The 12,928-nt window shown below is 42.2% G+C and overlaps 1 protein-coding gene across 1 annotated transcript; it reads right to left on the bottom strand.

The window, feature by feature from the left end:
• LOC8064314 (flap endonuclease GEN-like 2) lies at window positions 96-5,206 on the bottom strand. The gene is made up of 14 exons (XM_021464368.1): window positions 4,762-5,206; window positions 4,500-4,657; window positions 4,328-4,392; window positions 4,119-4,246; window positions 3,945-3,996; window positions 3,792-3,864; window positions 3,311-3,384; window positions 2,700-2,759; window positions 2,407-2,563; window positions 2,193-2,292; window positions 1,998-2,080; window positions 1,772-1,872; window positions 1,561-1,691; window positions 96-1,178 (listed from the first exon to the last, which is right to left on the bottom strand). Exons 1-14 carry the CDS (start codon window positions 4,827-4,829, stop codon window positions 302-304), a joined length of 2,127 nt encoding a protein of 708 aa, XP_021320043.1. The 5' UTR covers window positions 4,830-5,206; the 3' UTR covers window positions 96-301.

A 12,928-nucleotide genomic window follows, 5' to 3' on the forward strand; every position in this document is an offset into this window, starting at 1 on the left:
TAGTTATTTTTTTATCTATATTTAATGCTTTATGTATGTGCCGCAAGATTCGATGTGACTGAGAATCTGAAAAATTTTGCAAAATTTTCTGGAACTAAACAAGGCTTAAATCCAAGGTCTGCCTTGGACCCTTTGTCATGTTGCTCTGCACTGCATCGCGGCCTTCATCTGCCCGTCAGACTGCCCGAGAGTGAGGGTCATACTCAGCTTCAGTAAACATACATCATTGTACACATGCTCCCCTGTCACACCAATTGGTGACTGCATCGGTTTACATACAATACAATCCAATACTACAATGTTAGTTTAGCTCGTCTCTTATACTGTTTAGAAACAATCTGAGCTCCCTCGCTTTCCTCTCGTGTTCTGGAGACTGACTGCCATCATCAGCCTCACAATCCTGGTCAGGCTTCTGGCCATTCCGTCTACTCTTATCCACTTTAACCGGTGAAGGAGAAGAGAGATCGATCATGGTGGGTTCTACTACTTCACTACTTTGTCCATCGCTCCTCTGTGAGGAATCAGCTTTGCCTGCCATCCCAGTCCCATGCCTGAACAATGGTGATTCTTCCACCTGCACATCACAGCCACTTGTTCCAGGTTCATGCTTGCAACAGGAGGGTTCTTTCTCGGGCAAATTGCTTATATCCCAGAGGGCTCTTCTTTCTGCTTCCATACACAGTGGCGGTCCTTCTGGAGCTGCCTGGGGTTTATGAGCAGCGCAAGGCGAGGGTGATGAAAGATCAATTGGCTCATGATCTAGTGTCGAATTCTTCATGCCGCACAAAACAGTATTTCCTTTTGACTCCATTGATCCAATCAGCAGATTTTGGTGCTGCAGATCAATCTGACCCATGGTTACTGCGTCTGAATCACTGAACTTTCTGGATCTGGCCATCTTACAAGATCGTATAGGTGGTGATGGAGAAGACAGATCAACAAAATCCTGGAGCGGTGCCACCATCTGCATATCTGCTGTCTGAGTCTGAGGGCCATTGGCTGTACATGGAAATGTACTGCTTTCAGATTCAATTCCAAGTAGCAATTCTTGGAGCTGCGCATCCACGTCTTTTAAGGCAGCAGCAGCTTGACCTGATTTCTTTGGCCTAGCTCTCCTCTTTTGCTTCTTCTGAGCATCCTTGTTTTCCAAAAAGACAGTTATTTTTTCTGGGCAAGCACTGCAATTGCATAGGTGACAGGTAAGGCATGTCAAATTTTCCATAGATTAAATACAAATCCAAATGAAAACTTTATGTTAGCTAAAGCCAGCCAAGGCAACTGATTCCATATCAAATGGAATCCAACTAGCAAATTAGGCTTCTACAATAATGCCTTTTGTCCCTCTCCTGTATATTATCAGAAATCAGCCACAATGGGTATTGTACATGCCTAATTTTTTCTGATCATAGTTAGAATCTGGACATGTGACGTCCACAAATAATGCTCTGCAATAGAAACATGTGATGTTCTACTTCATATATTGATTTGATTTTGAAAGGTGAGTCCAGTCTGTGAAACACCACTTACCAAGGACTATGGGAGGAGGAAAAGTGTAATTACCTTCTAACAAGATCCCCTGGAACAACTGAAACTTGGAGCCCATCTATGTTTCTCCATGAAACCTCATAATATTCACTTCCTTGAACTTTTCGCTGCTTCACAATTGCCAGTACAGGGCACGGTACTGGCATCTGCGAATCAGATAATCAGACTTGAAAAGTAGATGTCATATGATCAGAGTTCAGAAATGCACTCAGAAATCAAAGCCTACCTCATCCAGTGAAGGTTTTATTCCTAGATCTGAAGACGTGGAGCGGAGATTTGAAAATCTTCGAAGTTCTCTCTCAGCAATCTTTGGAAGGATATATTCATCTGCAGACATGTTTTTAAGGAAATAACTCAGGGAGTTCTCTCATGTACACAAATGTGATACTACTACCTTAACATTGAATATATCTGATAAAACCAAGCATAACAATTAGGGATTTAGAAGGTACCAGTTTTCACAGGGCTCCACTCAAAGTATTGCTCACATATCTGTTGCAGCTGTGACCGAAGAAATGGCTGCTGACTGCATGCCCTGAAGACAGAATGAACATTTAACATCAACCAATAAGCCAACTAGACCAGCATTTGACAACCTGGCTCATTCCTACTAGTCATTCCAGAGAGTAGGAAAGATGGAAGCCAACCTCTGCACGGCTTCTGAATCTGGTGAATGACATTTTGGCTCCAGATATGCATTTATTATGTCACGAAATTGACCACCAGAATCTTGGTTAATCCCAACCTCTGTAATGAAAAAACAAGATATGAACAGCAAATTTCAAATTCTATGTTCACTGTGTTGGCGAAGAAGTGTAATGTAGCTAAATAGCTGGAGAAAACAACAAAAAGATTGCTTACCACAGGTACTCGCTTTTGGGCATGTTCCACCAACCCTCCCTGCAATGGCACCACTATTTTTTCCTTTACATTTCCTTGCAGGTTTAACTCCATCGGACAAAATTTGATCAAGAATGGCATCATCCCCCACAGATTTAACAAGGCGGCATGCTAATTCCTGTGACAATTATAGACAAAATTACAAGAAAAAAAAAACAGTGAGAAGTTTCATTACTTTGATTTCATGATTACATATGGAGTTGTGGACAGTAAACTAAAGTCCACACGTGTTGTCTGTGACTTTTGGTACTTACTGGGCCAAAGCCATGGACTCCATTAGAATAGTCACTGCCAAGAAGAACTGCAAGTGATATCTGAAAATATTATGGAAGTTAAAAGAAGTCATAAATTATGCAGTCTTGTAAACAAAATTAGGAAATGCCATAAAAAGGACTATATTAGTCAGAAGCAAAGAATAATTTAAATGAACAGGTAAAGGCAAGGGGACAAAAAAAATAATGAGAAGACTTGAGTCAGATAGAGTGATGTTGTTATTGCATATTCATTTCAGGGTCAAGCAGATTGGGAGATGAGTTATCTACTTATGTAATGATTAGATAACTTCCAATAATCTTCAGCTCAAACTAAGCAACAAATGCAAGGTTGCACAACGATTCACTGGAAGATTCTTCTACCATCAGATATTACAACTTAACTGGTACTTTCACACTGTAGTTAGAAAGGGCAACCGAAAATTTGATTTGCTGTATCTCTCAAAAGACAAAATGTTTTTTTTTTCTGGTAACTGAAGGCGGACACTTAATTTTCCTGTATTCCTAGATACAGCATTGGATGGAACTTCTCAATGATGATTAAGAAGAGATACCATAAGTCTAGCTGAAGCAGGAAAAATCATGCAACGTACCAGTGAGTTCCTGCCGAAACCAAGCTTCTTCTGAATGTCTTCCATTTCATAGCAAATTACATAACCACCCTCTCCTGATCAGAGAGAGTGAGCATAAGCAAATCACTAGGGTCTAGGCTACAAAATAAGCCACTTCCTAGTATAAAAATGAGGGCAGATAATGCATATAATATAAGACCTCTTAGCATGATTAACGAGTAGAGCAAAAAGGCTCAGAAAAACAGCTACTCCCTCCTTCCCAAATTATAAGTCATTCCAAAGTCAAACCACCTCATGTTTGACTAAAATTATATCATAAGATAATAACATTTATGATAACAACTAAGTATCATTAGGTTCTTCATTAGTTATATTTTCATATTACATCTATTTAATGTCATAAAACTTTGTAATTCTTTCTATAATTTTGGTCAAACTTGAAATACTTTGACTTTCCAAGATTCTTGGAATGACTTATAATTTGGAATGGAGGGAGTATTACCTATGAAAACATCTCTATAAACTGTCCTTGCACCAAACAGGAATGAATCGGAATCCGATGTAAAACAGCCATCCTGAAACAGAATAGATGGTAGATCAGAAACATGCGCCTAATGTTGGTTTCATTAGTATCATGACACAGCATTGTACTTACACACAAGGAGGCAAAATTAAGCATTGCACACTGTGCCTCTGCCTCTTCCACACTGTTAAAGAATAGAACAGTTAAACAAAGAGGCAGGGTTAGTCATGTGGCCATGGCATTACTGATTCACTGGTACATGTGGTACTTAAAGTAGAGTTTTCTTAGAGCAGAGAGAAGTAGTACCCATCCAAGCAGGGGATGCCAAGGGCCAACCCGAGATGCTTGGCTTCTTTGATCATGCGTGAGAACTCTGAGCTCTTGTTCCGGCGCAAAGAAGTCAGAGGTTGTGAGTTGGCCTCCTCTCGAGTAGCCTAGGGTCAATTGATTCCAAAAGAGAGTTTAAATGACTGGGGGTTAAGAAAAATTTAGGGGGACAGAGCATCAGAAGCAACCTCAGCAGCATTTAATCCCAGGCGGCGCCTATAAGTAGCCAATTTGACTGAAGGAATCGCCCCATCTGAAGGCAAGAGCGAGAAATGAAGAAATTTTAGGGTGATTTGTTATTTGATTCAACACGGCCATTAGGCATTGCCATTTCCTTCCGGGTCCAAAGAGAAACGAAACCTGAGACAAAGATGAGGCTGCAGTTGAGGGCGAGGAGGGCTCGGATACGGTGGAAGAGGTTCTTGAGGTAGACCTTATCCCTGAGGAAGGCCGGGGAGCGGTTGGCGCTGCAGAACTGCACGAGCCAGCAGGAAAGATCCACGCACACCTTCTTGTTCCTGATTCCAGCACCATTCGTATGAAGAGGGAGATTGAAGGCGGCAGATGAGGGAGAATCCGCAGCCAGGGTTTGGGTTTGGGAAGGGACTGCTGATCTACTTACTGGAGGTGCTGGAGCGGGAGCTTCTTCTTGCAGGAGTCGAGGATGTCCCAGAGGTTCTTCACCCCCATCGCCGCCGCTGCAGCTGGAGGTCGCCGGAGCCGGAGAAGAAGACAAGAATCCTCTAACGGAAAACAGCTACTGCCGGAGGAGGGTCGCGATTTCCTTTGCTTTTGTGGGAACGAACGGGACGAAATTTCAATTGCATTCAAATACGCTTTTACACCCTGATTGCGGAAATTAGTCAATGGCGCTATTGGAGGCGTGTTGGGAATTCCTTAACTGCCATTGAAATATTACTTGATGGTTGATGCCTTAGGCCCTGTTACTTGCGATTTTTTTTAACTCTCGTCCGACACATGCATAGAGTACTAAATATATATTATTTATAAAGCTAAAAACAAAACTAGAGAATAAATTTTGAGATGAATCTTTTGAGTCTAATTAGTCCATAATTGAACAATAATTATCAAATAAAAAGAAAATGCTACAGTACTGTATTCCCTCCATCCAAAATTATAAGTCATTTCAAAAAATTTTGAGAGTCAAAATATCTTAAGTGTGACCAAATTTATATGATAAAATAATAGCTATTATGATACCAACTAAGTACATTAGATTCTTCCTTAATTATATTTTCATAGTATACTCACTTTATGTCACAAATTTTAGTATTTCTCTCTATAATTTTGGTCAAACTTAAAAATGTCTTGACTCTCCAAAATTCTTAAAATAACTTATAACTTAGAATGTAGAGAGTACCTATTAAATTTTAGCGCCCAACTAAACATCCTCTTATTTATTTGTCAGCGAGAAGTTGCGTGTCTCATGTATTTTACAATTCGTGCCCATAATTGAAATGACCTTTGCCTTTATGTCATTTTTTTTATAAATCTTTATATTATTTTTTCTAACCACTCAAATCTAAATACATGACTCTTTTGGCTGGTGGTTTCTTTCTTACCACTCGGATTCAAACACATGACCTTTTTTATTTCTTAATGAATTTAAATTTGACCAAGCATCATCAACAGAAGAAGCTCCGTGAACATAGGGAGACATATATTCAATACATAGAGATTGAGAACACTATTCAATACATAGAGATTAAGAAGGCAAGTCCTCTGTTCGCTTGAACTTATCAACACAGTATTAGTCGGCAAGCAAAAGGTCGTATGCCTGTTTGGCCTGAATACCTGTACTACATAGGGGTATACTTATGGGCCCCAGCTCCATGAGCCCCTGACCATCGCACTGCCTGCACCCCCTATGCGATGGGCCTAGATTGATTAGTGGTCAGTGTGTGGGGCTTCAGTTAACACTCAATACATAAAGAGTTTATCCTGGTTCGAGGGTCAAAGCCCTACGTCAAGCAAGTGAATCTTTTGTGTTAGAGTGCTCAAGCGAGTTCTCATAACGAGAGAGAGAGAGAGAGAGAGAGCGAGAGAGAGATGGTAAGAGAGAACTGAGCTAGTTCTAATTTGTTTTTTTAGATTTGTCATCCCTTTCTATAGGGCTCTGTCCTACGTTATATCTCGAAGGACAAGGAGTGAACAAGGAGTTGGGTATTAAGGTTTTGCATTCTTGATCCTAGAGCCACTGGGGGCGTCCTACACTCCTTTTGTGTTCATGATCGATAGCTAAGAACCGTCAAAAATGTGCTGGGATCAGGAGCAGGGGACAAGGAATAGGTGCTACAGTTGTATCCATAACTAGTTCATCTTCTTGTTGTCATTCGTCACATCCCAATAGAGAAGAGCCTTCCCAGGAGAGACTGACATGGGTCTTGCGCCTCCATCTCCTCCTTTGAACCGAGAGGTCGCGTGCTCCATCTGATCATGTTATGCCAGGCCATGGTTGTGATCCCTTCGTTCAGAGTAGATGACAACGCCCTGCTGGAGTGAAAAAACAACGCCCTACTAAGACCATGGGCTCTACTGTTTTGTCCAAGTGTCAGGATCCTAACGTCTATTAGGGTTTGACAAAAGACTACCAAGTTAGCATAGACAAAGGGTTGGTCAGGACTTGGGACGATGGTGTATAGGCTTGCCGCTACCAAGCCACCTTTGGTCGGCCCCGGGCATCGACGTTGGGACCTCAGGAAAACTTGGGTCAAGCTCCTCGAGAGCCCTTAGGTTCTCGAGCAAGGGATGTGTTTGCCAGTCGTCTGACCCAAGGTGTCGTTCATAGTTGATGAGGTTGCCCATTGCTCAGGTTGTCTTGGGCCTAGCAGGCCTTTCTCAGTATCTAGCGAGGGAAATGCGTTAGCATACCCGCTGGGTGTCGACCTCGAGCCCCTAGCTAATTAGGGAAATCAGTTAGGGGTTAATCATATTGTTACGATGTTGATCCGAGGGTTTAAGTACCTCCATGTTATGTATTTGTCAAATGGCCTTTAGGGTGGATTTGAGCCTTGGGCTATATAGGGGCTGAAACTCAGGATGAACCCAAGAAAAGCCAGTAGCACCCCTTGGCCCTCAACTTAGCCTAGCTATACCCATAAGAAAAAAGCCTACAAGGGCCAATCCCACTCGATAATATACATGTCCATTAGGGCCAGACCTTATCTAGGGCACAAGGCACACCCTGTTAATAGTGGCGTGCCCAATGGGTAATCCAGATAGGCGCAAGACTACCCTAGATTCTGGCCCCAAAAATTTTTAGTACTCCTCTTAGCCCATAGAAGCTTGGCCCATCCTCTTTCTCCATTCCCAGCATCCCTTCCTCTGTTCATCCCGAGTTCCCATCCGAGGAGGCGTCTGGTGAGGAGGGGCCGCCGCGGTGCCCCATGCCGTTGTCACCCAGGTGCCCATGCGCCTACATGGCTACACGTGCCAACCACGCCCACGCATCACGTAGCCATGCTAGCTAGTCAGCCAGTTGGCTTGCAGCCCACCGCCCTATGCCCGCAACGCCCCTGCGCTGTCGTTGACCCACCGCGGCGCCGCCTCCCTTGACCCTACGCTACGCCCTACCGTTAGTTGGTCCTTCGCCTCTGCTTGGACGGTCGCCACGACCCATGGCGCCACTGGGTAAACCACAGCACGCCAGGCCGGTGGCTAGCTCTGCGCCTCTGCCTCTTCTGTTCCTGGTGAGTTGATTGTTTTCTTCCATATCTGTGAGACTTAGAGCCAATAACTGAATGAATTTGTTGATATGTTTTTAGGAAGTCGAGGCATGAAGAAATCAAATATAACAGTTCTTTTCCAGAAACATGAGTAGAAAAAAATTGCAACTTAGACTGCTCCACCAATTCCAGTTATTGATGAAGAGTTGTCTATTCCTATTGTAGAAGATCCTCTAAGTGTGAGTGTAGAAAGTGGTATTTTACCTATGGATGAAGGGATAGAAACACCTACAACTACAAGCACGACAACTCTACCCACAACAGATGAAGTTGAAGAAGAGATAGAAGCATTAGAAGTAGAACCGCAGAGATAGAAGCAGTAGAAGTAGAACCGCCTCTAGTTGCAGCTGTTGATGTTGATTCTCTTGAGCATGACCCATGCCTAAGGAGGTCTATTTCAACATTTGATTTGAATGAACAAGATTCTATCAGAAGAAGGTACATTTTAAAAGGCCCATGTCATCTTTATACCTATATCTATCCATTCAGAAAAATCTATGGAAAAGATCACCGATTTAGTTTTCTTTGGTTTCAAAAGTACCCATGGATTGAATATAGTGTAGAGAACGATGCAACATATTGCTTTCATTGTTATTTATTTAGTAAAGGAAGTGGAAAATTTATTACAGAAGGTTGGAATAATTGGAATGTGGGAGCTATTGCACTTGATAAACATCAGAATTCAACTTTACACAAGTTTGCTCAAGAGAAATACAACTTATTTGTGCAAAATGGTACAAAAATTGATAGTCATTGTGAAGGTGTCACAAAAGGATAGAGCTGATTATAAGGCTAGGTTAACTTATTCACTCAGATGTTTGAGGTTCCTTTTGAATCAGGAATTAGCTTTTCGTGGGCATGATAAAACTGAACAAAGTGTTAACAGAGGGAATTTTCTTGAACTATTGAATTGACTTGCAGGAAATAATGCAGAGGTGAACAAAGTGGTTCTGAAAAATACCCTAGATAATTGCACATTGACCTCCCCTCACATACAAAAGCAAATTATTAGATGTTGCTCTGAGAAAACTACTAGATCCATACTTGAAGCACTTGGGATTATTACTATACAATTATAGCTGATGTTTCACGCTTACTGAATATTGTTGGAGTTTCTTGCAAACGCCATGATATGCTTCGAGATGTTAGAGCACGAAAACTGAAGAAAGCACTTGAATTGGGTGAAATAGAAAGTGGAAGTGGGTTAAATCAAGAGATGGGATTGGCTAGGCCTGGTGACACTAGGTGGGGTTCTCATTATAGAACTGTTTTGCATATCATTGACATGTATTCAACCATTCGGGAAGTACTCATAACCATTGGAAATGATCTCACACAAAGAGATGATTGGCCAAACATACATGCTATGGTTCTGATTTTAGAGTCATTTGAGTTTGTTTTCAATGCCAACTTGATGCTTGTGATTCTTGGGTACACAAATGAGTTGTCTCAATTTTTGCAAAAGAGGGACCAAGATATTGTTAATGCAATGACACTTGTTGGTGTGGCAAAGATAAGGTTCCAACAATTGAGGTCTAATGGGTGGGAAGATTTCTTAGAAAAGGTTAAATCAGTTTGCATCAAATTCTCTATTGATATTCCTGCAATGGATAGCAAATATAAGCCTCATGGAAGATGGGCAAGGTTTCTTACTCTCTAAAGGTTTCAAGATGGGCAAGGTTGACACCACTCTCTTCACCAAGAAGATTGACAAAGACTTGTTTGTGTTGCAAATCTATGTTGATGATATCATATTTGGATCAACCAATCAAGAATTTTGTGAGGAGTTTGGCAACATGATGGCTAATGACTTTGAGATGTCAATGATTGGAGAGCTTAGTTACTTCCTTGGTCTTCAAATCAAGCAATTGAAGAATGGCACATTTGTGAGTCAAGGCAAGTACATAAAAGACATGCTCAAAAAGTTTGGTATGGATGATGCAAAGGCAATTAGCACTCCAATGGGAACAAATGGAAGCCTAGATAGTGATACAAGTGGAAATATGGTGGATCAAAAGTTGTATCGGTCTATGATTGGGAGCCTACTCTATGTGACCGCATCAAGACCGGATGTCATGTTTAGTGTATGCATGTGTGCAAGATTTCAAGCCTCACCAAGAGAAAGCCATTTGAAAGCAACAAAGAGAATATTGAGGTACTTGAAGCATACACAAAATATTGGTTTGTGGTATCCCAAAGGTGCAAAGTTTGAACTTGTTGGATATTCCGATTCGAACTATGCGGGATGCAAAGTTGAGAGAAGAAGCACATCGGGTACATGTCAACTATTGGGTAGATCACTTGTCTCATGGTCATCCAAGAAGCAAAATAGTGTTGCACTATCAACCGCCGAAGCGGAGTACATTGCGGCCGGTAGTTGTTGTGCACAAATCCTATGGATGAAGGCAACATTGAAGGACTTTGGAATCAACTTCAAGCAAGTGCCATTGCTATGTGACAATGAAAGTGTCGTGAAGCTCACCAACAATCCGCACTCAAGAACAAAGCACATAGATGTCCGCCATCACTTCATAAGAGATCACCAACAAAAAGGGGACATTTGCATTGAGAGTATAGGCACCGATGATCAACTTGCCGATATATTCACCAAGCCACTTGATGAGAAGAGGTTTTGCAAGCTAAGGAATGAATTGAACATACTTGACTTCTCAAATATGTGTTGATGCACCCCATTATATGACATGCCTCACCTTCGAGCAAAGCAAGGTAAAATTGTTTGACATGTCATCCATCCTATACTAAGGACTTGTTTAGTGCATTTAGTCATTCCTTACCTGTTTTAGGCTCATTCATGAAAATCAATTGATTTTGATGCTTATATGGTACCACTATTGTTTCTATGCTTGACTTGATCTAGTGGTAGCATATGACATGTTTATGGGCTTGCAATCCTAGTGTTTGATCTAGAATATGAGCTATAAGTGTTTAACTCAACATGGTACAAGATAACCCTCATTTGGAGGTGTGAAGAAGCTTGTCCTTGGATCAAACCGAGTTAAATATCTTAGGCAAGTAATCTAGATTGGACCAAATTTGGGAAAATGATCTCACTTCACATGGTTTCACACTAACCTATCTAAAAATTTGAGCTCACCTTTTGTGGTCTTTGATGACAAAGGGGGAGAGAATTTCCCAAAGATTTAAGATAGGGGAGTAACATGATAAAAGAAGGGATCAATTAAAATTTTGAAGCACACAAGTAGGGGGAGCAAGCTCATAAACTTGTATGTTGCATTTGTATGTGCATCACATATGGTTGCTTGCATTTGCATTAGCTTTAGAAGCTTTCTCTCCGTTGCCTTGCTTGTGTGGTGTATGCTAGTTAGAGGTTTGATTGATGAAATGAAGAACTAGCATGCATAGGTAGTGTAACTAGACTTTTAAGTTGTTTCACAAGTGTTACTAGAACCTTGTTTATAATGTTGATCTCACGGGGTGTTCTAGTTTTGTGAATGTCTAGTTACTAATGGTGCTAAGGATGGTGTATATTGGCAACTCCGATTGGTATCACGCTTCAAAGGTCCATTCTTTACACCTTAGCATCATTTGGTAGAAATTGACTCCTATGTTTCCTATTCAAGCATATGTGCAAGCTTTCAAATCCAAACTCTTAGCACATATGTAGGGGGAGCAATTGCTACCAATTTGGGTTTATGAAACTTGTCCATAACCTTTGCACATGGTAAAATGCTTGGGCAAGCAACATGAATCCAAGAAAATTTTATTGAAAATCTTTGTAAAAAGGGTTGTCATCAATTACCAAAAAGGGGGAGATTGAAAGCCCTAGTTTGGTTTTGGATAATTGATGAAACCCTAGTACTAACCTCTATGCTAAGTGTGTGTAGACTTAATGAGGTTGGTACATGCCAAGTGATGGAGCAAGTGATGATCATGGTGATGATGGTGATGACCACAAGGTGATCAAGTGCTCAACTTGGAAAAGAAGAAAGAGAAAAACAAAACCCTATGGAGATCAAGGCAAAGGTATTGCTTAGGGTTTTGGTTTTGGTGATCAAGACACCATAGAGGGTGTGATCACATTCAGGATAGATAGCCGTACTATAAAGAGGGGAATTCTTTGGCTAAGCGGTTATCAAGTGTCACTAGGTGTCTTTGTTCATGTGCATGCATTTAGAACCTAGTGAGCTAACTTAACTCCTTCGAAGAAAATGATTGTGAAAATGCTAACACACGTGCACTTGTTGGTACACACGTTGTGGTGTTGGCACACTTTGAGAAGGAGGTGGAGTTTGAAGGGTAGAGAGAGGATGGGTTCCTCTCTCCCTCCCGCCGAGCTTGCGAGGCGGGATTCGGCGCTTTTCGAGAAAATAAAGTGCATATTTTCTATTGCGCCGGTGGGAAATTTGGAGAAGTCGCGGGAGTGTTTCTCGCTGAGGAACACTCATCGGACGCTGGCTCAGAGGCACCGGACGCTGTGTCTGAGCGTCCGGTGTGCAGGCTGCCTGGCTCAGCTAGGGTTAGGCACCGGACGCTAGGCACCGGACGCAAGCTGGAGCGTCCGGTGGTCTGAGTCCAGTGTCCGCACGTTTTGCAGGCCTCTCTGGGTGTGAGTCCGGTGGCTAGCGTCCGGTGACCCTGCGAGTTTGCGGAGCTCTCTGCGCACGGGTCCGGTGTGCACCGGACGCGTCCGGTGCCAACCTGCTCAGCGTCCGGTGCACTGCAGGTGACCGTTAGACTCTGACACGAGCGTTTCAAAAGGCGACACATGGCTAACGTTGGAGCACCGGACGCTGGTGTTGAGCGTCCGGTGCCCCTTTAAGAGCGTCCGGTGACCCCGTATTTCGCCCAGTGAAAGAGCCAACGGCTCTATTTGTTTGAGGGGCTATAAATACGTGTTTGGCCGGCTTGGGGCTCACTCTCTTGGCATTCTAGCATACTTGACATCCTTGTGAGCCTAAGCAAACACCTCCCACTCATCTCCTTCATAGATTATACATCTTTGTGAGATTGGGAGTGATTCCAAGTGCATTTTCTTGAGTGATTGCATCTAGTGGCACTTGG

The sequence above is a fragment of the Sorghum bicolor genome, chromosome 7, assembly GCF_000003195.3.
Source record: "Sorghum bicolor cultivar BTx623 chromosome 7, Sorghum_bicolor_NCBIv3, whole genome shotgun sequence".
NCBI classification, from domain to species: domain Eukaryota; kingdom Viridiplantae; phylum Streptophyta; class Magnoliopsida; order Poales; family Poaceae; genus Sorghum; species Sorghum bicolor.